This window comes from Hippopotamus amphibius, chromosome 14 (genome assembly GCF_030028045.1).
Source record: "Hippopotamus amphibius kiboko isolate mHipAmp2 chromosome 14, mHipAmp2.hap2, whole genome shotgun sequence".
NCBI lineage: Eukaryota > Metazoa > Chordata > Mammalia > Artiodactyla > Hippopotamidae > Hippopotamus > Hippopotamus amphibius.
This window is the reverse complement of record NC_080199.1, coordinates 41,911,944-41,936,980: the sequence shown is the minus strand read 5'-3', so window position 1 is coordinate 41,936,980 and position 25,037 is coordinate 41,911,944. Positions and strand designations below refer to the sequence as shown.

The 25,037-nt window shown below is 37.0% G+C and overlaps 1 protein-coding gene across 2 annotated transcripts in view; it reads right to left on the bottom strand.

Annotated features, from left to right (window-relative positions):
• Positions 1-16,097, bottom strand: part of PCDH9 (protocadherin 9) — a 914,618-nt gene extending 898,521 nt beyond the window's left edge. For both annotated transcript variants that reach the window (XM_057707596.1, XM_057707597.1), the window contains exons 1-2: positions 15,545-16,097; positions 11,161-14,331 (exon numbers count right to left, since the gene is read on the bottom strand). In XM_057707596.1, coding sequence (XP_057563579.1) covers positions 11,161-14,196 — 3,036 coding nt within the window. In that variant the 5' untranslated portion in view covers positions 14,197-14,331; positions 15,545-16,097. The remainder of the gene's footprint in view (positions 1-11,160; positions 14,332-15,544) is intronic.
• Positions 16,098-25,037: the final 8,940 nt, after the last annotated feature.

The window sequence follows — 25,037 nt, the reverse complement described above, 5'->3', positions numbered from 1 at the left end:
CATGTACCCCATGTACCATGTGTGCACTCAATTTCATAACAATCTTATGAATTAGGCTTGATTACATCCATTTTACAGACTAGGGAAGCAAGGGATGTGTACATTCAAATGATGTGTCCAATGTGACACAGTTTTTGAAATAGTTCTTCAAGTCATTTTTTTTTTACTTCAAATATCAAACTGCTTTTTCAAGTAATCTTAGTTTTTTCATGTGGAAAAGGAATTAAATAGGCCAAATAATCTCAAAGGTCCATTTTGACTCTTGAGAAACTATTCTGTGAGTTCTATTAGACACTAAATTTATCTTTCTAAAATTAATATAGTAGCTAGACACCACTTACTCACTATTCAATTATTATTTTGCTGCTTTTTATAGAATTCATATGTGATTCTAGGGTGTCGTCTGGATGGCTCAAAAGTCTATTAAGGGAACTTTAATGATGACTTTTTTTTCCTCCTCCAAAATACAGTCTCTATTAAGCAGATATCAAAGTGAATCTATTGATTATTGTTTAGAAGTAATCACTCAATTATCTAAGTATTCAAAGGTTTAAATACAAATTATGGATGCGCAGTCTTGGAAAAAAAGGAATCTGATCCTGTTTATGTTCACTCTTACATTTCTTATTATATCCTAACATGAAAAAAGATGTTATGATGGGCAGACACAGTAGTGTGGAGAAAATGAGGGAGAAAATGGAAAGCACAGACATCTCTAAGTGATACAAGAGTGTATTTACGTATATTAGAAGCAGCAGTTTTTTTAGCCCTCTGCTTCTCCCTCCCCCCTGCTTTGATACAAATGCAGAAATCATTAGTGACTCAAGACAGTGATAAATGATATAAAGGTGTTAATTATATTTCACTGTTTCAAAAAATCGAAATGTCAAACTGCAGAGTCTAAGAATGCTTACACTTGCACATCTATAGGATGAGGTCAGGTTGATTGGTCTTCACTTGACCTCCAGAAATATGAATGGAGGCATGCTAGGGGATCAAAATTTCTTATATTAGAGACTATGGGACTCCTCAGCCACCAAAAAATAACCCCAAACCCTAAAAAGCCCTTAAACCTAACTAGAAATTTTGTCGTCAAGTCCCAGCTGTTGCAAAGGAAAATAGGGACAGCAGCTGAAACCAGACAATCAGAACTCTCTCCATATATACTTCATTCATTTAGGTGTCTGCCATATGCTTACCAAACTTTAATCTTATGGTCTAGTATTAGTTTACTGGGAGGTATTGCAGGAAGAACAATTTTGGGTACAATGAATTGCCTTGAATTGATAATATGGGTTTTGAAATAAATGAGTTCAACCCTTTCCAACAAAAATAATGTCCCTAATGAAGAAATGTTTCAAACTTATATCTGGCCTAAAAATAGTGTTTTATAAGTAAAAGTAGGCACATGTGAGGAAGAAATACCAGTGCAGAGGTAAGGTTCTAGATTGTAAATAAAAGCTGTAGCCATGTGACTTGAAAAAACACATTTTCTGTCTCTCAATTTCTACGTACGTTGAATAAGAATGGTAATGTCTTCTTTCTGCAGTTGTTATAGAGATTATCAATGGAAATATGCATATTATAAGGCATGATTCCAATATCAGCTGATCACTCTTATTAGGTCAACATTTATTGAATGACTATGAAGTCCACTCTTTCAGGCACTGTTGTAAATTCAGTCTTAGAAACACAAAGGTAAGTAAGACATTGTCTCTATTTTGAGGGATTCTCTTATGTTCTCCTTAATTGTTAAGCTTTAAGTAACGATATGCCAGTATTTGATCAACTGAGTTGCCATTTTGTACTGAAAGATCATGAGGAACCAGGGTTGTGTTTTGAACAATCCTGAATATATGCCTGGGGTTGACACTGCATGGCTGGAGAGGCTGCTCAGCCCCGCCAATAACAGATGGTCCTGCAGGAATAGTTTAAACCCTGAGGAGTGTTGTTCCTAGTATCATCCAGAAGTCAATAACCCTTAGCTAAAGCAGAATTTAATTGTCTAAAACAGAGACTTTAGGTGTCAAAATGATTCTGCTTAATTATTACCATGTTTAAAAATCAATCAATGAATTCAGCATATTTTGCCATCACAGCTTGGCAGATTTTGCTGTCAAGACCATGAATGAAAATGAGTTCATGTCAAACTAAAATATCCTAAAGACTGTATCTGTTTTTACTATGGTTTAATATAATTTTGATACTCATTTTGATTTGCAGCAAAAAAGTATTTTCACAAAAATTCCAACATCTTTTTTTATGTTTGAAATTTGAGTGCATTGAAACATTATTAATCTACATAGCTAAATTTAATATGATTTCTTAACTTTGAAAAAGGTATCGGTATGAAAAATCCAATTTTGAAAATTACAAAGGAAAAATATAGAGACTTGCTATTTCTAGGAAGAAAGGACACGTCGTGGATGTTTTATTTGACCCTTTATGGACGATCTAGAGCAAAACATTTTTGTTTGATTTCTTTTTTTTTTGGAGGGAAGATACACAGATATATCAGTGTCATTTAAAAAATATATCAAAACATTAAGAAAGCAGATGTATATGAGGTAACATAAGTGAATAAAGTTCACCTAGAGAATGACAAGAAATGAAGTAAAGAAAAGCTGCCAGTCCAGGTATGTTCACAGCTGACAAACAGGGAAGGCTATTGTGATTCTAGGCTTCCAATTTGAAAATCGATTTAATGACATGAATATAAGACACAAGTGGGCATCAGCTCACAATTCAGAACTCACTCCATTTTGTCTCCATTTGTCACTTGTACCCCTTAGAAAAACTTTCCTGTGAATCCTACGAAGCTGTATCTTTGAATGTCCTCAGCATACAACTGCTATCACACAGAGGCACAGATTGGCTGCAACCTCCAAATCCAAAAAAGCAACAGTATTTTTTTTCCTCAAGAAAAGATCTACTAGGGAAAGACTGTCAGCAGAAGACACTATCTTTTTATAAAAGATACATCTTCATTTCATATATCCTGTATTTCCATGCTTCTTCTTCTTGAGGTTTGTTTAATGAGGAAAAAAAAACCTCATCTACTAAATCGCAGTTGCTATTGTCTTGCACAAAAACTGTTTTGTTTTCAAAATCAATGATCTGTGATGATTCTCAGCAAGTCCACTGTACCTACTGTGGTCTACATGTGGATTATATATGCTTTCTAGTAAGCAAAAATATAGGATGTGTAAAATCATTAAAAAACAGGCATGGCTATTTCCACTGATTTTGTATCTAACAGGACCTGTCAAATTAAGTGTTTAAGAACTGCGAGGCATTTTACTGAACCCTGTCATGAAAGTAAATATATTGAAACCCATGTATATCTGGAATGAACTGCTGTGCTACAAATACACACTATTTACAAATGGAGCAAAGATGAATTCTAAAAATACAGTTTGAGAAATGATTCAATAGCAATTCCTTTGAGGATCAAAGCACTCACTTAGTAGCCAGCCCTCTTCATTATGGTAATGCTACAGTTTTATAGATACCTAGGGTTTTAATCTGATTTATGTTTAGAGGAGAGTATATACACACAATTGAGAGTTTCTTCTAGGAGGGGTGAAGGCCAGACCATGGACATCAGAGGTACCATAAGTAAGTATGAGTGGGCCTGCAACATTTATCTTGAATAACAAGAATCATCCAAGAGCCAATCTGCCTATTCTAAGGCATGTATTTGAGATTTTATTCTTTCAGACACATCCAATGTTTCTGCATTTGGAAAAAATAGGCAAGACTAATTCCCTAGGCTATAAATCACTCTAATGTGGAAGGAAATGTGTTAGCTAGTTGTATTACAAAGTCTTTACTTCATATTTCATAGGCACCTGCAATACCAGCATTATACAAAGCTCTCTACTTTGCAAATCTTTAAAACCCCACTTAATTTTCAGCACTGATTTCCTGCAATCTAAGAGCTTATGAAGGGTTCGCTGTGTTCATACAGATCTATGCAAAATGTGCCAGAACGTCCCTGTCTGTGATGGCATTCATTTGGAGGTGAATCCCAAATTTCTATCACTGGCATGCTTATTTCCTACGAAAATAAATATTCTTAGAATGAAAGCTGAAGATTAGGAGGACAAAAAAGGAGGCAAAGTAACTAGCACTGGAAGAGATATATGCAAATATCAGCTCAATGACAATTCTTCATACCATTTACAATTGAAGCTTAAAGACCCAAATACTCTGCAATCCATTAGTTTCTCAATACCCTGGAAGGGATTAGAGTATTTCTTAATCAACTGCTAACAGACTGAAAAAGGCCAGAGCCTGGGTATTAACAAAGCCGTGTAATACTAAGATGTAGAGATGGTCAGATAGAAAGACAAACTAAGGAAGAATGTTAAAATACAAGATATTATACAAACATGGTAAAACAACAAATGTCCATTTTCCTGCAGCCTACATAATTAAACATTTATATGAATTGACTGGTGATGCTACAGGATACCCTCTTCAAGAACAGATAAGTTAATTTCATATATTTTCTCAAGGAATTCCGGGATAATTAGTGTAACATGACTAGAAAGAATCAATCAAATATGCTTCACAGATCTTGCCTGTGCATGTATCTTCACCACTCCCAGCTGTACAGGTGGTCCCAAGTTCATCATTTTAAATGTGATGTGTGCATACAGCACTGTAATCAATGAAACCATTAAAGATTGGGGGGAATATTTTCACATGCTATTTAAATAATGGATAAGTATGTAAAGACAAATCCTTAATGAATGACTTCAAGTTCTGAATGTTTAAACTTATATACTATGGCTCGGAAAATTCCAATTCTGCCACTATTCTCTTCTATAGGCAGCAAACTGCCTATAGGACAAAAATATGAGGGAGACAGATTATATATGGGTTGTTTTCCCAGTTTATTCCTGTCATCAGTCTTTACTGTTCAGGAATGGGTAGTTGTTGAACTTATTTAGGAATTTCACATTTTAATGAATCTCAGCTTAGGAAAAAAAGAATATAAATCAAAACTAACATGTCAACCATGGTAATATATCCTTCTTGTTCTATGTTTCTGATGACTGACAGCCCAATAGGTTTGTATCAAACAAAGGCAAAAAGCATGTGTTCCTTTCCAAATGAAATGTTGGACAGATTTAACAGCTATCTGAAATAACTGATGAAATCTTAAACAATGAAGTATATTTCCTTTTATAACTGAGGGATCATATTTCTACATTTGGATTTGCTTTTCTGATCTGCTATAAATTTTAGGGGAGCTAACCATTAAAAACGCCATAACACATTAGCATTATTACTTATTGAACATGACTCCTATGCCTTTAGATACTTAAAACTTTAGAGCGAGCCTCGTGTTGACTTGCATTCTCAAATTCTCACAAATGCCTGGTCTGTGATTAGAGTCATATTTCAATAAACCCGACATAAATTTTAGGGCCCTGGTATGTAATAAATTCTGAGAAATATATTAAACATAAAATCAGCTGGCAAGAAAGCAAAAACTTAAAAATACACATAAAATAATTCCTGCTTTGTTTCCGACTACATGAAATATATGATATAAACTGATTTGTTAATGTTGCCAAGAAACTAATTTATAGTTTTAATAGAGGATCCCCTTCAAGAAAACACCAGACTAAATTCAGAGAAAGCTTACTGCAAGAATTTTAAGTGACAGTGGTAAACAATCCACAGTTTTGTTTTTGTCCATTTTAACTGCATGCAAGCTAAGAGTTCAACTCTGACAAAATCAAATTGAGAAAGTACTAAAAATGAGCCATGCATTTGACATGGTCTCAAATCCTGCAAATACTCAGTCTGGTACTGCTAGACCAACACAAGCGCCATAGCTTTTCCCATTTGGTGGATTTCTGTATTCCCCCACCTCCCAACTCCCAAAACTTAGAAATCAAACAATCTAAATAACATATTAAGAATAACAGTGTAAACAGAGCTTATAAGAAGATAATTTAAAGGTCTCACTTTCCTACCTCAGTACTGTCACGTCAAATAATGTAATGTGAAAAATAATTCATGAAGATGCCATTTCTAATATGTTAGGTATAATTTACATACATTTCATATATGTCAATATGAAAATAAAACTTTGAGAGTCAAAATAATTCAGAATTGGTTATGAGGAAATCTGATTTTAGATTTGAGCTTTTGTATTAAATCTAAATTCTATTTTACTATTTCACGTATTATATTTTTATTTGTGCTATTATGAGAAGATAAATTTTAGCTTGAAATATTTAACTAATAAGACTATGCATACATCATAAGAATATAACACATTAGTACAAGTACAATATTTACAAGGTGATCTTAATGATGCCAAAGCCTGTTCTGCGACACCATGAGGATGACTCATCTGAAGCTAAGGGAACATCAATTTAGGACGTTTCTATATATAGAATTCATTGCAACAAAAATTTAAAAATAAGATAATAGAATATTTTAACTACTGAAATTATTTTTCTATGTTAACAAATGTTCAGTAATCAGTAGACATGTAATTTTTTATTTTTATTCTACTTAAGATTATTAGCAACAAAGGCTAAAATGTAACTTGAATTTTATACCTCAGGTATATTATGCTAAAAAAAAAATCAAATATTTGTCTCACAAAACCAAGAGGAAAGGCAGCCAGACTGAAAGATAGTCATGCTCTTTTCAGATTCCTGAATCAATATCCAAGGGGTCTGGGTATCCTTTATCTCATAACTGACTTCATGATCATAAACTGACTTCATGATCATAGATCACTTAGCCAAAGCAAAGGAGTAGAAATAAAAATCACAAATGATAACATTTCAAATATAACTTGCATCTTGAGGAGCAATTTTCCCATATGCTACCTATGTTCATCCCTCACAGTACACTGCAAAATTTAGTGGTTTAAAATATTTTAAAGTTTTTGCTAGCCTCACATTAGTTAACATTTGCCCCTTTTACTTTCAATTTCATTTTTCTTTCTCACTGTTCTAAACAGCAATTGTATGACTATCTTGTGCATTTTACATGACATAACAGCATTTCAGTAGCGGTTGCAGTGGGATTACTCAAAAATGAAAAGTAATCATAAAAGTTATATAGTATCTCCAAATGATTGGGAATAGAAGCAATCCCCTTTATGCTGTAAAAATACATGTATACACGAGTATGGCATGGAAACACATTTTCAATATATAATTTCTCAATATATACACAAATGTATATGTGAGCAAATACTCTAGATTGTGAAAAGTTAAAGTAAGGATGTTCAAGCTCTAAAATAAACATTTCATTTAGAAAATTAAAAACAACTGTTTACCCTGAATCAAACCCACAGTGCAACTATTACAGATTGTTTTATTACGGTTAAGAAGTTGTCAAATGTAAATGGGTCACTTTTTTTTTTATTCTTTAACATTTTCATTTATACCCCCACAAAAACCACACTGGGGCCAAGAAAATTAATTCCCCAAATGCTGTCAACCATGTTGGGAAACAGCAATAAACAGCTTACTGTAAAGCCTCCAGCTACAATAAAACTGCTGTCAATAAGAGCTGAGAGTTGGACTGTACAAAAACAGGTCCTCTGGAAATGATAACCTGAAAGGGAAAGGGGCTGACATTTCTTGTCCCAATATGCTGAGACAGTGAGTCTTAAAGTGTGATCCCTGGACTAGGAGCATCAATATCACCTAGTATCTTGTCAGCAATGCAAAATTTCAGGCTCGACCCCAGTGATACTGGACTATAACCGCTGGGATTGGGGACCAACAACCCATGTTTTAAGAAATGTTCCAGATGATTCTGAGACACGCTTAAATTTGAGAACTTAGTATCATATATTAAAAACCATATTAATTAAGAGGATATTTTCCTTTTATAACAATGACCTTTATCATTTAAAGCCATACTGGAAATGATTACGTTGTCATTCTCTCAACACCATAACAGTGAACTTTGCTTATTTATGAATAAATATCAAGACATAATCTAGCTTTTTGAAAAAGGGACAATTCAATCTGTGAATGCTAAGGGTACTTCCAAAAATTCATAAAAACTAATCTGTGGGAAATTCAGTGACAGATTTGTTATATTCAAGGAAAATGAAAGCTTAGTATAATAGAGTGGATAAGAAACATGGTTTATGATTGTTTTAACGCTCTTTGCAGGGTCACATGAGGGAAAACAGCAGGGGAAAAAAAGTGAGACAAAATGAGAATCAATGCACTATAAGCAAACTCATGGTGTAAAAGTCAGACGTTATGTTTTCATTGTGCAGACAATACAAACTCATGATATTTAAATTTGGTAACCCTTTGCTCAAACATCTTGCATTTTACCCACACATCAACTAGCACCATAAAGTGAAAAAGTGTTTCTGTTAACAGCAATCTTTGCCCACTCAATTAAAAATCTTCACAGATTATACCTTAGTTTACAAATTCCTTTGGAAGCTTTTGTTGTAATAAACCCAACTTTTTTCAAAATTGTGTTGTTTTGGGAACACATTTTGTATAAAAGCCACTAGTTAAAGTGAAAGAGATAAAAAAGAATTTTTACTTTTTAACTTAACTAGAACATTTTCAATAACAGCCATATAGTTCAGTGAAAAAATAATTTAAAGGCTAGTATATGTGTGTTCTTTATTCATAGAAAATATGTCTCTTTTACACTAAAATTGTACATATTGCTATCACCATCACCTGTCCTTACTTTCAGAAATATTCCTTTTCTCCAACATTGCAATTTTTCTTTCTCAGCATGAAAACTTCTAAAAGGTGTAAATAAGCAAAGCCGTTTCAATAGCTCTTTACCATAATGGTGAATTATAGCTACATTTGAACATTGAAATGCCTACAAGGAGTACTGGACAGTGACACATGGTCTCAAGGAATGTCTCAAATGCACTTTAGTTCCAGTTAGAGAATTACTCAGTAGCCTATTTCAAAGATTACATCATACAAACAAACTTCCTTATGACGGACTAAGACTTGACAAAAGATCTTTCCCATACTTTGCTGAAATGCATTTAACATTTATGTCACTGTACTATATATAGACTCAACTTTGGGGAAGAAGCCAGAAAAAGTGGGTCTGTACATCAAGGCTCATAACACCCACCACACTTAATATGAAAAGAAAGATGACAACGTGGGAATAACCTCAGCATGTTTCTTTGGAAAATAAATTTCAGATTTTATATGAAAAGTTTAAAATCATGTTATACTTTTCAAGATATTAGGAAAATCATAAAATATCATCAGTATTTTGTAAGTGACCTTCCCATTAAACTAATAAAAATTTTTCATGTTTTCTTTTCACTAAAATAGCAACTTTATATTTAAATCCACTTAATTTCATAAATTACTTTTCTCACCATGATTAACTATTTACCAATGTTTATAAACCTCTACTAAACTCAGAAATTTTCTAAAGTTTAAAACATTAAATCTCTTTAAAAAGCTGATGAAGTTAACATGAAAATAACTCATTCCAAATTCTATGTATACCCAATAACTTCATACTCTCCTCTAGAACCTCTATACTGACTTATTTTAATTCCTTACATTCAGTCTCTAAGTATATGTACTTTCTAAGTGCTCTAGATATTTAATCGTTTAAGAAATGGAGATTTTAGTTGTAAAATCATAGCCATGATACTTAATGTTCTGAGAGTATCTCTGTGATTCACTGTCAAAACTATTTTAATAAATATCTTACTACCATGAAACAAAGTCACTGCAGAGCAACAAACATTGGACAGTGAAAGACAAGTAGAGTTTCGATAGAATAATCTCACCCATCCCACCCGCACAAGGAAAAATAGAAAAAAAAACTCTTGTTTTCAAACACTAAGCAATGACTGTCAATACTATCCTGAAAATTTATTTTGTTTTACTTGATTCTCTGAAATCTGTATGTTCCTCATTTTTAACAACTTCAGATGGGTCGTCACCATAGGTGGACACAGTACCAACAAAGATAGAACTTGGAGTACAAAATCCTAGAAAGTTGGTGTGTGAGAGCTGATCACAAAAGAGCAAGCGAATGAACTTAATGCTATTTGCTCCAGAGCAACTATCATTAAATAAAAGGTATCTTTGGCTATAGTTCCAGTTTGATCTTTCCCTCCCTCTTTCCTTGCTACTGCGGGATTGGCACCCGGCCAGCACAAGTGACATGATACCCTAGTGCCATCTACAGGCTCTTATTGACACTCAAATTTCATGGCAACAGACAAGCACCAGTGAAATAAATTAGACAGCGCTGCATTTAAATCTTTATTAACAAGGAGTTATTAGAACTAAGAAAAACTAATTCTGGATTTGGTTGAAATATGAGTATCTCAGCCTCTTAATCCCTCTTTCTATGGCATATTTCACAGTTTAAAATGAGTTATGACAGATCACTTATGCATTACTAAGATGAGAGAATATTTACAATGGATTCATTCTTTTCTGTATAAATCAGTTCTATCAGGGAGAAAGTATTCTTTCTTTTTTTTTTTTTTTTTGAAAGAGTACTTTGGCCATTGTGGACAATCTGCAAACCTTTCTATTCAACCCCCAATTTACTACACTACAATAAAATTATCTGAAATGAAAGAGAAGACTTCCTAGATGGCTTAGTTGCAATCTATCAACAATCATGTGCTTCACAGCTGATGTACATTTAATATTCTACTATCTTGTTTAGAGACTAAAAAAAAATTAACCCCTTTAGCAACCACAGCTCCGACATAATTATAGTCAGACCTTCAAACGTCATTTAAAACTTGAGATCTGAAGGTGACTTTTGAGATTAAAAGGTAATGTGAAAATCTTGAAGCAGTCAATTTGGAAACCCCAGGAGCAGAATTTGGCATATCACGACAGGTTTTCTTCTTCAGCAAACATTATCTTGGGACATTTTGGAATAATTTCCTCTTTTGCCATTTGAAGGAAACTGGGAGGTTAAATAATTCTCAGAACTCAAATTTCAAAGCTGTTCTAAAAATTCTTGACCGAGCCCCAGAGGAATAGAAAAGGGGTCAAGTTTTTTTTTTCCCTCTTTATAACTAAGCTAAAGTTAGACCAAAACAAGAGACACACTGGCACGTTAATACTGGTTGACTGGGCACTTGTATGCAGTACTTATAGACCAGTAAAAGTGCTCGTTTACCTGTCTGGTGTGTAAGGGGCCCTTTGTCTTGAAGCCTCCTTGGGAACTGCACTCTGAGGCACTGAAGTGATCTGAACTAGTGGAAGAGCGTTTGGAAAGGGTGTCACAACCCCCGACAAAGGTGTTGTCCAACGGGAGCTCCTGAATCACGTGATGCTTTTTCACGGACACCGGAGTGTCTGGTTTAAGATGGAAAGCGGGCTGCGGAGAAGCGGATTTGTAGTGCTTGGCCAGGTCAGGGCTGTTGGGCTTGAAGGTGGTTGGAGGTGCCGGGCCCCAGTCAAATCTTCCTATGCTTTGCTCCTCCAGCTCCGCTGGCAGGCTGATGGTCCCATTGATGGGTTCGTGAACTGCATCATCGGGTTTGGACTCTTCGATGGTAACAAAGTTCAAAAGAGAGCTCTTGGGAGACTTTCTTTTCTTCCTTTTCTTTTTCTTGTTCTGTTTGTTCTCCTGGTTTGGGGACATCCATTCGGCACCTTGCTTGCTCCTCTGAGCTGCTTTGAATCTTGATGCATGGCGACAGCGCACCAGAACGGTGACAAAGATCACAACGATGACCACCATGGCACCCGCGACGATGGCAATCATGATGGTGAGATAGTCCTCGTTTTGATAGGGTTCGCTGCTGTCCCCTATGTTCCTGTCCAGGGGAGTCTCCATAGTCCTGCGAATCAAGTCATAGATATAGGAGGCATTGCCAGCAGTGTCATTAACGTAAAGGAAAACAAGCACAAGTGTGTGCAGAGACTTGGGGTATCCCAGGTCACTTATGTTGACCACCAATCGGTGCAAGCCTACATCAGCAGGTGCTGGTTTTTCTTCCAGAGTGATGTTACCTGTTACCGGATCAATACGAAACAGGCCTTTGTTGTTCCCACTCACAATTGTATACTTAAGTTCAGCATTCATCCCAGTGTCAATATCCACTGCAAAAACTTCTGCTACCACGGAGCCAGGAATGGCTGAGAGAGGCACCAACTTAAAAGAAGTATTAGAAGGTGGCGAGATGACAACTGGGCTGTTGTCATTGACATCCATGACATTTATAGTCACTTTTGCAGTAGAGGAACGGGGTGGTTGTCCCCCATCAGTGGCTTTAACATCGAAAGTGTAGGAACTCTGTTGCTCTCTGTCAAATGAGACGTTTGACTTTATGACTCCAGAATAGGGATCCAACACAAAATTATCATTGTCATTTAGAATGGAAAGAGTCACAGCTTTATTCTCTCCAGCATCTGCATCTGTCACTGTGATTACCCCCACGGTACTATACTTTGGCAGATTCTCAGACACAAAAAATTGAAAATGATTATGAGTAAACTTGGGGCTATTGTCATTCTCATCCAGAACAGTAACTATCACAGCCGCTTGGCTTTGGAGGGGAGGGGTCCCATTGTCCCTGGCAGTTACTGTAAAAATGAATCTTTCTTGTTCTTCTCTGTCAAAGACTCTGGAGGCTGTCAAAACTCCTGTCTTTCGGTCCAGATCAAAGAAGGAGGCATTCGGTCCAAGCTGATAAACAATATCTGCATTTTTCCCACTGTCTTCATCTGTGGCACTAATAGTTGTTAAGTATAACCCACGTCGGTTGTTTTCAGAAACTGACAGCTCAATTACAGGCTGGTTGAAAATTGGTGGGTTGTCATTTTCATCCTCAAGCTTAACCCTTACCAGAGCAGTCTGATTTAAACTGGGCTTCCCAGAATCAGAGGCAACAATTTTAAAGCTGAATTCTTTGGTGCCCTCATAGTCCAACAAAGAGGAGGTCTCTAACAAATACTGGTTGTCGTATACTGCCTTCAAATGAAACGGGACCTCTCTTTCAATAAAACAGATCACTTTGCCATTCACATCTGTGTCCTTATCTGAAACTGTAATTAGGGCAATCTTTGTATTGACAGGATCTTTCTCAGACAAATACACTGTGCCATTGATGGGACTTATAATGTACCTGAGGTCTATGTTCGGAGGGTTATCATTTACATCAGTGACATTGATGGTAACCGTTGCTCGAGCGGGAGTGGAGCTGCCATCACTAGCCAGCACTGTCACTTTGTGAATGGCTGTCTCCTCTCGATCTAAGGACCTCTGAACTGTAATCAGCCCAGTAGTATTATTTAAAGCAAAGAGTCTTTTGGTTGCAGGGGCGACCTGGGCACCAAAAATGTACCTGATTTCAGCATTACTGCCTATATCTGCATCAGTGGCATGGAGCTGAATTACAGAGGTGCCTACGGGAGCATTCTCTGGAATATGCACCTCCACTTGACCCTCTTTAAACACTGGCCTGTTGTCATTTACATCACTTACTGTGACCTGCAGTATGGCCGTGCTGGATTTCTGTGGAGTGCCTCCATCCTCTACTTTGATTTTCATCACATAGGTATCTTTCTGTTCTCTGTCCAAGTTTTGCTGAACAATCAATTGCGGCCACTTCTCGCCTTCCGGAGTTTCCACAATATCCAGTCCAAAAACACTCTGCCCATTTAACAATTCATAATGCTGTACACCATTGAAGCCTGTGTCAGGATCTGTTGCTGATGGAATTGGAAAGCGGCTGTTGATCAAAGTGTTTTCTGGGATGGAAATATTGATGACAGGAGATGGAAACATGGGGGCATTATCATTGGTATCCTTGACAATTATTTTTATTTTGATCAGCCTGAAAAAATCATTGGGGAGGATCACCACCTCAAGTTCAAAGAAACACTCATTCTCCTCAGCGTAAGAGGCTCCAGCACAGAGTTTTTCTCTGTCTATTCTATTGGAGGTTGTGAAAATTTCCCCGGTGCTACTGGATACTTTCACCAAAGGGGCATCCCCAGCTTTAGAAACTAGTCTGTAGACAAGGCTGGCGCTGGTCCCTGTGGCAGCATTGATGTGAGAAATGTTCAGATCCTTTGGTATGTTTCCTATGGGCACATTTTCAGGCAATTCCTCTCTAATAGTGTAAATAAGTTCTTGAGCTATTGCGGAATCCAGCCTTAAACAGGCAATCAGAGCAGCCAACAGGTAAAAATCCCTCAGGTCCATGATAATGTATTTATTCGCTTCTCCTGGATTTTAGGGTTTAAAGGTTTCCACTGAGGAATGATGCACGAATTACAAGAGGAAGCGTGCATAGACTGGAGGATGCATTACATCTCATCGCTTATTTGGAGACAGCCACTGTCAACACAATCGTATAGACAATATTATTCTTCAGTAAACAAAAGCACACAGTTACGAAATATCACAACACATTTTCCACTGCATATTAGTAAACATGGCAGTTTGTCCTGCCACTCTTTGCAAGTTAACTCTGTGGATAAAAACACTAAATATCCCCTGTTTGTTGCATTTGCCCAGAGCAAATGAAATTGTCTCCTTTTGAATTAAGGACAGCTGCTATTTTTACCTGTATTCACCCACTGTTTTCAGGACACTGTTTAATTCAAAACATGCGTTCTTGTTCTCCTCTTCCCCTCCCCCCTGTATTACCCGCCTCCTGGCTTCTAACCCACCTCCTTTAGTTTTTTCAGAAGCGAGTGAAAAACACTAAGTATTTAGCTATGGTTCCTGCTAATTGCTTTGTCACATGTCAAATGTGATGTGTTTTCTTCTCTGCCACATTGAGTCATCTCTTTCTTCTAAAAAGACTGTCTTTTTTCTTTCCTCCCAGTTCTTCAACTGCCTTCTAAATACAATTTTACTGGGAAGCAAGCATCCAGACATGCTGCTGCAGCATCAGAAGCAATAGTCACCGGCCACTACATAACCTCATTGCCTAAAAGCACAATACCAAGACCTTCAGTTTCTTACCCAGACCTTGCTCTCATTTCTCCATGTTGCCAAATTATCCCCATTAGAATTAAGAAACACATGAAAACTTTTAAAATATATAGTAACATAGGATTCCTTATCTTAGAGGTGGAAGAGACTGCCAAGATATAAGTGAAACGCGGCTAACATTTCCATGTAACAGCGTAATATCTTCTACTGAGCATAAAAAGGGAAAAAAATGCCGTTTCTTAACCACGATCTCCGGTTATAGTATGAGTAACATCTGCCACACATAAATACTGCAACTCAATAATGCAGGTAAAAAGACTTCTGCTTAAATGCCCTCCTAACTGCAATTTAAATGGGTGCAAGGCTCCAGACAGCTACCTACTTGAGTAGAACTGGTCAATTCTCAGGCTCTAATCTTATCTGCATTAGGCTGCACGGTAGCTGATGCCCGCGATTAGTTCCGGCAGAGTGATGCAGGTAGGGATGCAGATACAGCCTAGTAGGTGAGCTCTGCCCCAACCGTCTACCCAATTACAAACATCCCTCGTCTACACCGAGGACATATCTAAGCACAGAATTTACAATTGTGCATGCGAAACTTTACACTTACGTTAGTTGCTTCAACCTTTCCCCTTTCCTGGTATGCTGCAGTTAGGAATGAGCTGTTCCAACACACAGAAAGCCATGCATCTGGTAGCACCAGTTTGGGGAGAAATCAGAAGCAGCAAAACGTTTCCTCCTTGTAAAATGTGTTGCTTCGGGCTGGCAAATTAGCAACTCCACAGAACAAATTCACGGATTTGTCGTTAGTCATTCTCTCCACATTTCGTCTCTATTACCCACGGGGTCTGAGCTCTTCTGGTATTTCACATACACACACAACATCCAGTTGCACTTCTTCAGCTCAGGGGTATTTTCCACAGCATCAAGCATACCATTTCCCTCCGATGTGAATACTGCTTAAGTCTCTAACTTCTTGTAGGAAACGTCAGAGTTGGGGTGATGGTGAGTCTCTGGCTGCTCCCCGGGGTGGCAGTTGCCCGAAAAATTCCTAATTGGTCCTCTCTTTCGTGCTTCGGAGACTCTAGGGCGCTCCTTCCTGTCTGGCATGCCCTCCTTTTCTCCCTTCTCCTCTGCCCCTCTCTCCTTCTCCCTCTCCTCTCTGTGAACCGAATTTCTTGATATAACTCTCAATAAGCCCAGAGGGAGGGCGTGACGGCTTAAGCCCCGCCCCCGCCCCCTGATTGGCCCGTATCTTGCGGTGCGGACGGCCGCAGCCGGGCCCGGAACAAGGCGCTGACTGTCTTCCAGCCTCCCCTCCCCAGCGCCCCTTCAGCAGCCGCGAAAACCCGGAGACCCGATCCTGGCCCCGGGAGAGCCGGGTTCTGGGAGGCGCACTGAGCATGCCCAGCAGGGTCCGGCCGGGGAGGGAAGCGGCGGCGCTCCCCGGGCCCTCGCGGACGCGGTTCTCACGGTGGTGGGGGGCTTGGCGGCCAAACGCCGGCCGTCGCACGAGCGGGGGGCGGCGCGGGAGGCCGGCGGGGCGTGCGGGCGCGGATCCCGGGGCCTCGGGCAGCGGCGGCGGGCGGTGGAGGGATGCCGAGGCGGCTCAGCTGCCGGAGCACGTTCCGCACTTTGCTTTGCTAAATGAAGGGACCAGAATGCACAGATGGGAGAGTCCACCCGGGGTCCGAGGCGCACTGCCGGCCCTCGGAGGGGAGCACGGGCCAGCAGATCCCCGGAGCGCGTTAAACGGACTACACTCCCGGTGCCGCAACTAGAGGCTTTTGCTGGCGGGGACGTTGGCAAGAAGGGCAGAGAGGGCGGATGGGAAAGGTCGGGACAGAGGATATTCGCATCGCAATCAAGACCGGAAAGAATATTAATTTGAGCACTCCCTACGTGCAGGGTGACGGAAGCTGCCGGGAGAAAGGGAGAATGACAGCCTTTGGGATCCCCCAGTCAGCCCTAGGCCACTGCCGTGCGGGGCGAAGTCTAGTCTCAGGGAGCGCGACGGGCCGCGGCGGCCGATCCAGGCTGTCCTTGCACTTACGCTCCCGCCGCGCCCAGAACCTGCGAACCCGAGGCGGCCCGGACGCGCGGCTGCGGCAGAAGCCGTTTGAGCTCACCTAACTGCAAACTTTGCTCGCCAGAGGCTGAAAGGAGTCCCGTGCAGCTGCTCCCCAAGCTGTGCAACGTGTCCTGTCCCTTTACACTGTCTGCTGATTCCAACTTGACATGCAGTACTTGAATTTCCCTGTACAATTCATTTCTCTGACTCCTGTTCCGTCGAGTATCTTCACGCGTTTCTCATTTTCATGCAAGAGCCGGATAGAATGACTCCTGAAAGGATTACACTTATTCCTTAAATATTGGCCCCGAAAGCACTATCTATATTTGACCGATCTTTTAAAATCAGTAAACCACGAAGGTTTGTTTAATGGGTTGTACCTACGATGCCAGATGCCTGAGTAAAGTTAGAGGCGTTAATAACAACAGTTCACTTGGAACAACAAATATATATATATATTTGCATGACCTATAAAGGTTTTCTGAGAAGGTCTTAATGCATGATTGAATAACTTGTTCTAACTTACAGGGAGGATAAAGGGCATTTATTCTAAACCTCCGTGTTCCCTATTCCGTATTAGGCTGAAGATGCCTGGAAGGCTCTTTCACGTAGTTATGCGCTGTGATGGCGTGTTCACGAACACCTTTTGATTTTTAATACGATGGCTTTCCTTTTTAAATATGAACACTTTAGATATTAAAAAAAAAAACTAAGCAAACCTACCAAACTTAGATATTGTATAAATAATTCTATTATTTAACCAACTCACTTGACATTGCAATTTCCCCACATCTATGAAAATGTAAGTTTTTTATTCAAACTTTTCCTCAGGTGAATATACACAGTAAAAGTGCAGTGGCTCAGAGCCCACTGTAAAATACATTAATCCCTTCTTCATGAAATATAAAAAGGTTTGTAGCAGACCATAGGTTGATACTGTTTTAAAATGGCTAAACAACCTTCGTGGTAGTGTTTTGTATGATTAGAACATACAGAATGTAAGAATAAAAAAGGACTGCTTAAGTAGCTAAAAAGTCAAAAGAAAAATAATACCTCATACAGTAACGCGAGTGAATTAAAGGAAGATTCTTTTATTTTACCACAATGAGTGATCATTTTGCCATTCACAAAATCTACGATTAAAGCTACTGCATTGCTCCAATTGTCACGTATTTTATGCTCTGAACTAGTTTAAAATAATAAACGAACCATCATTCTGATACATTTACAATAAACATAGCAGCACAGCCACTTTCCAGTTCATTTTGTAAGCATCAGTTATCTCACACTCTTATTCTAATCATACCGTAGTCATTTCAAAGTCACAATACATAGCTTAGCCATAATCATTTAACATTATCACTGAGTGGAATTGTTTCTGTTTGCTAAGGGGTAACTTTGCTTGTAGTCAGGACCCATTATTATCCTGTGCTCATAAATGAAATCTTAGTATGAACACAGATGAAGGTTAAGGAAGAGAAAAAAAAAATCATCACATGGATAAAATTTATGACCATGAGACTTCAATTAACAGAAACCACAGGTCAAAGCCCCAAAACGAAGTACATGTAGATTCTTTTCAAAGGAGACTGAGTGTAATGTAGAAATACCACCACTGACTTCAGTGCATTCCATCTTATGGGTGTTTATTTGGCATGTCTAAATTAGTGGGATTCTTTAATCATAATAGTTTTACCTCTTAAAGCAAGAATAATTGAAGATTCTTGTTTGCCCTATTATATTTCAACTGCTAAACTCTAGAATGAGAACTATTATTAGAGATCTTATTAATATTCCTGGAAGAAAGTTAAATATAAAGGGTCATTTTCCTAACCCTCTGCTATCATCACTTGAGGCTTCTGCCCAAACCACTATATAAAACATTTGCATATTGAGAGCTGCTCACAATCCAGCTCTCCTATTTTTTTTTAAAGGTATATCTGCATAATTATGAATTAGGGAAATGATAATATTCATTAATTTTAGTTTTTGTAAGGGAACATTTATTGTTTTTTTGCTGCATTTTAATCACTTTTTTCTTTCATGAATTTAGTAAAATGTTAGATACTCAATTATATGACTTCCAATGTAAATCTTCCAGTATATATGTTAGATTTCCAATTAGATCTCTTCAGTTAACCCTTATACATCTTTGTCAATGCATGTAAGGAATTATCTACAGTGAAGAATTATCATGTTCTTACCTGTGTTGTAACTGATTAGTACTTTAAGAATTATGCCATCCAGGCTGTAGTAAAATTGCCTTAGTGTTCTCTGTGGGTTATATAGGTCATGGGATACTTGTGAAGATCAGTCATCTTTGGCTAGGTAAGTGAAGACTAAAATGCTAATACAGATTTATACAGAAAGAGATATTGAGTTAGTAAAATTATTTTATATTCCAAAAATTTAATGTTGTTTATATGTTTAAACAATAATTTCCATGTAATGGTATTTAATAACCTAAATTACCAAGAAGTTCAGTTTGTTAATTGAATTTTCATCTATGATATTCTAGTTACCACTCAGCATTTTAAAATTACATTTCACACAGAGATCATAAAGGCTTTTTAAAGTTACATTTTCTATAAACGACATAGATTGTGGTATTTGGAATGATCAAACGACCTCCTCAAGGATTTCAAGACTAAAATTTTCAACTCTAATGTACTAGTTCTATATTCCAATCAAAGTTTAAAATAAAATAAAATAAAATTCTTTTGTGCCCTGTACTTCAAAAGTTCCTTTAATCCAGATGTCTTATTGTGGCTAACTGACATTAATCAAACAATCACGGGAGCCCTTATGTCACAGCAGGTTTTATTGTCCCCATTTCACAGAAGAGGCTAGACTATTGTACTGTATTTCTGGGGGGAGGGGTGCAGGATTTGTTTGAAAAATGCTAAGGGTTATTTGTGTTATCACTGTTTAGAAAATGACAATGCAGAATCTTAACACCACAAAAAGAAAATTAACACCTTTTAAGGCTGTGCAAACGGGCAAAGTGTAGTAAGCTCCTTGAATCATTCTTTTGTTGCACTATTCGCTCTTTTCTTTGAACACCTTTCTTTTTTTTTCCTTTTCTTTTTCTTCTTTTAAGGAAAACCTAGACCAAAGTATTCAAATGACAGATGAAAGCAGGTGACAAGACGCTTCACTCTGTTTGAATGACTGAACTAAATTTATCCCAATTTGCTATATTTTTATGACTGACAATGGTTATAGATGTCAGGTTTGTAGCTCTAAGTTACTACAATATAAACTGACATTTTCCAGTGCCACTATTTTATCATGATTATTATATAAATACAGAAAATATTGAATTTTCAGATTTCATTATTGGTTGTTTAAGACTTCATATAGACATAGCTCTCATAACAAATGCTTTCCCTATCACAGGTAGGGCTCAAGTAATCACTCAGGAAACATGAAAAAAAGTGGTTTAAAGATAGTAAAGAGAGAATAAATATATGTTTAAATAATTTGATCATATTAAAGTCATGTAATTTCAAGTGAAATACACGAAAGTTCTATTTCTTGTGCTTGTATGATACTTATTTTTGTAAGTAAAATTGTTCAATTAGAATATCAAGTATGACCAATTCATATTTATATAAATGATAAATATCCAAATATAGCATGCACATTATTTGAAAGCAACATAAACTTAAAAATAGAAATAGAAAAATGTTGAGATAAGAACATATTTCAGGCACAAACACATTTGCCCAAAGATAATTGGGAAATTATTTTTCATAGCTATTAGAAATTTTTCAAGTTAAAATATAGCACACATTTTAAAATTCTCTTTCAGTAATACTGCTTATCATGAGTATGTTTTAAGAATAATTTATATTACTTGAAACACCATCATTCTAATCACTTTCATTCCTTATTTCCCTCCCCCCAGTTTCTTCATGCATATATTTCTTTTATGCCTATTTTTCCTGTCCTTTCTTTTTTTAAGAAAAAATAAGCTCACACAATAGTCTTCTAGGAGCCCAATTTGTTACATAATGTGCACATAAATAGACTTACTAATATAGGGCAGGATGGATAAGCCTCATTTTTCTCATATAGTCTCCTCACTGGAACCAAATTCAACCGACAGTTCCCCTCTAATTGAATTAAGATGAGTCAGGGAGACTGTGCATATTCCATTGACTCCTGCAGCCTCTGTAGCACTGATAACACCCCAGTAATGGACATAGGGCTTGCTCAGCCTTTATAAGATACTGATATGCTTTGTTTGGGATTTAAGTCAATACCACTCTGCTTACAAAAATTGCGCGCGCGTGTGTGCAGTGTGTACATAATTCTTTTAAATAAACTTTTTCTTAAATGAAAATCTTATTTTGCAGCAAACCCACTTATACAATTCCTTTAAAAGATCTTAAAATGTGCACCATCTTTTCAACGCGATGCCTATGAATTGACTGAGCGTCAGCCTCAAACAATTTGGTGAAATTTTCAGAAAGGATTAAAGAGCCTCCAAGAAAGTTCTTGGCTCTATGGAATGGGGTCATCATAAGAGAGATTTATTTTTAAAATAGCATGTTACTAGAAACATTATATGTGGAATTTACAGGAAAGCCTAATTAGGAAAATTTTCCTTGGAAAAATATAACTTGTAAAATATAAGAAAAAGCAATACATACCCCTTAAAATTTCAAGATGATTATAAACATTTCTTTATGTCACAAAAAATTTATGCAATGTATTAACTTTGGAGAGTGAATTGCACCCTTGTTTGAGTGCAATGTCAGTATATCTAAGCCTAATTGCAAATTTATTGTTTTGTTTGTAGAGGTAAGGACTATACCAATGGGAGTGTCTTTAACAGTTACACTGAAACAGTAATGAAAGAGTAATTATCTTCCAGTAATATTTGTCCCTCACTATGGAACTAGGCTGACTTTTTGGTATATTACAACAGATAAGTGGATCCTAAAGACCAGTGACACTTTAGGTAAATACCACAAGTAGCAGGAAAAAGTGGAAAGTGAGAATTACATGAAAAGATTATAAAACACATAACGGACAAATTTAGTGTCATAAATCTATTCATTAATTCATTCAAAAATCTAATTTAAAAACCATACAATGTAAAAAATACCTTAAAAAAACCCTGCTATATTTTTAAAACCCTCCTATATGCTCAGCACAGAAATATTAAAATCGCTGTATTTCAAGCACAATCCAGCTGAGGGCTCTTGCAGTGAGGAATACTATACTGTGAGTCCTTTCTACTTTGCTAATTCTCGTCACAGTATCTCTCCTTTATATTTTAGACTTTAAAAAATTTTTGCTTACTACTTTAATCAATAGTTATAATGCTCAGTAGCAAGTTCTTGATAATATACATAAATACACTAGCATCTAGGTGTGTCTAATCTTCATATTGTTCCAGAATGTTTACTGAGTTTATTATTATTATCGGCCGAGTATTATACTAAAGTTGCCTTCTACTCATGAGTTAAATAACAATTAATTAGCCTGCTCTGTGTTTCTTAAACTTCATTGTGAATAAAAATTACCCACAGATCTTGCTAAATTAAAATGCAGGTTCTGATGTATGGGATCTGGGGTGGATACAGAGGTCCTGCATTTCTATCATGTTTCCAGGGCATCCTGATGTTTTTGATCTGCGGACCACATTTTAAGTAGCACGGATCTAAAAGGCATCTTATATACGAAGTGCCATAGCTCACAGTAAAACAAAACAAAACAAAACAAAACAAAACAAAACAAAACAAAACAAAACAAAACAAAACAAAACGAGAACTGGAAAAAGGCCTCTATCTACCACTGTACCATGCAGGGATTCATTCTGTTACCAAGCATACTTTTGATACAAGTACTGTTCAGAGGCTCAAGAAAGTTACATATCACTCGTATTAATTTGATTTAGTTTGTTTTCTTCCCTACAGAGATTAGGTATCTTAAGCTAAATTTTTGTTTTACTTTAACTCACTGGGAGTGAAGAAGAAATCTATTAGGAGTCTGGCCCACTCTGGGGGAAGGCAGGCTGCACAGAACAGAGCAGGAGGACTTAGGGCATTTACTGAGCAATCTGAGAGTACCAGGCCACTGAAGGAGTACATGAGGTGTCAACAAGGAGGTGACAGAATACATGTGTGGACTCCTAAACTCACAAAGTTTTCCTACTTTTTGAAATATTCCATCCACATGAAAAGCAAGGCAGCTATAGTCACATGGTGTGGAATCCTCCCACCCTGCCAGAAATTGGCATTCCATTCTGACAACACTTGATTATGTTTATGCAGATACTAAATTCAAGATGGACCAATGAACCCCTTTATCAAAGAACCTAGATCTACAATGGAGATACTCCAAAATCAATGTAATCACTTTCTGAGCAGGAAGTGATGTGTACTGACGAGTAATTACAAGCAGTAATTTTGATTACATAAACCAGAAACCCAAAGGAAGGTTGAGGGAGAGAAAGAAAAATGAAGATGATGCACAGAAGAAACCAAGGGTGGAGAACCCCTTACAGTAGTTAATTAGTTGATTCCAGTTCATTGTTGGTGTCCAATTATATCCCTGCCACTGCTTCTTAAGAGCTATTAGCTTTAATAATAGCTATTACTTGCAACCAAGAGTCCGAACGAATATAAAATCTAACCACAGCAACTTGGTGGTTTTGCTTGATTCTACTCCTGATTAATTTATCCTTTGAAGCACTAAAATATGAACTGTGATAACAAGATTTACATGTTATAATTATAAAAGAGAATAAGAAGAGTGAAAAAAAAATCAAATGTTTGCATTAGTGATTTTCAACTTGAGGTGATTTTACCCCTTAGGAGACCCTGTAGTGGGGTAGAAGCTAGGGATGATGCCAAATTGTCTACAATGCATAGAAGTGTCCCTCCCTTACTTGCCCCAACACACACACACTCACTCACTCATGCACACCCCAAAAAATTATCTGGCTGAAACTGGCAGTAGTGCCAAAGCTGGGGAGCACTGCTTCAGATGTGTAGCATTTACATTTTTATATATTATGATTAGTTTCAGCAAATTTATATCTAATTACATCTCAGTAGCCAAATCAAAGGTTAAAATATTACTGGAGTTCATTTGATGACTGTTAGGAAAATGGACAAAACATGTTACAAGTTATGTCTCTGGTATACTAATTGACATCTGGAAAAAAACTCTCTTCCAACCATTAGTGACAAATTTTCTATTTTTATAGAAGGCACAGCAAATCTATAAACCAACCATTGGGCCTAAACTGGGCCATTTCTGTCCATCCTTGCTTCCAGAAAATGTATGATTCTTAAATGTATATGTGAGGCATTTTTATTGGTTTTGTACTAGTGTGTAATATATCCAGGATAAAAGTTAATTTTATAATTTAAATAATTATTTCTATCATTTCATAATTAAAAAAAAATCTACCCCACTCACAAGTTCTCTGACAAAATGTGATTGCCCTAGATTCTGTGATATATCTGTGACTTATTTGGGTTGTTCATCAAGTCAAAAAATTAAAACTGCAATTACTTCAAATAGAAGATGAAAACCTCCCTTCTTTAAAAGACTGTGAGTCCCAATAAAGCGTAGATGAATCTATCCAAATCTGCGATTATATGCAAGCTTGAAAAAAAAATTCACCTGGTTAGTTGTTGAGATTTCTTTCATCATGGTTACAATAGTCTCAATAATTTATTTTAATTCCTCCAAAGGATATGGATCACACATATGTTTATTCTAAAGTTTTTGGGTCAACTTAATTGTTTCTGGAAATTTACACATTAAATTGCCGTAATAACCTAATAAGTGAGCAAAAACTTGCTGAATTAGGTTAAACATTCATTCAGAGCAAAACAAAAATGCTGAAGAAATACTGAGTATTAGAAAAATGAATTTTTAACTCTATACTACTTGACTCATTTGAGAAGGTAAAATAATTTCTAACTGTGGTAAACACTGCCATCTAGAGGACTTTTTTTGCAATGCATATTAAAACTAAAATGTCTACAAGTGTTAAATGTATGGA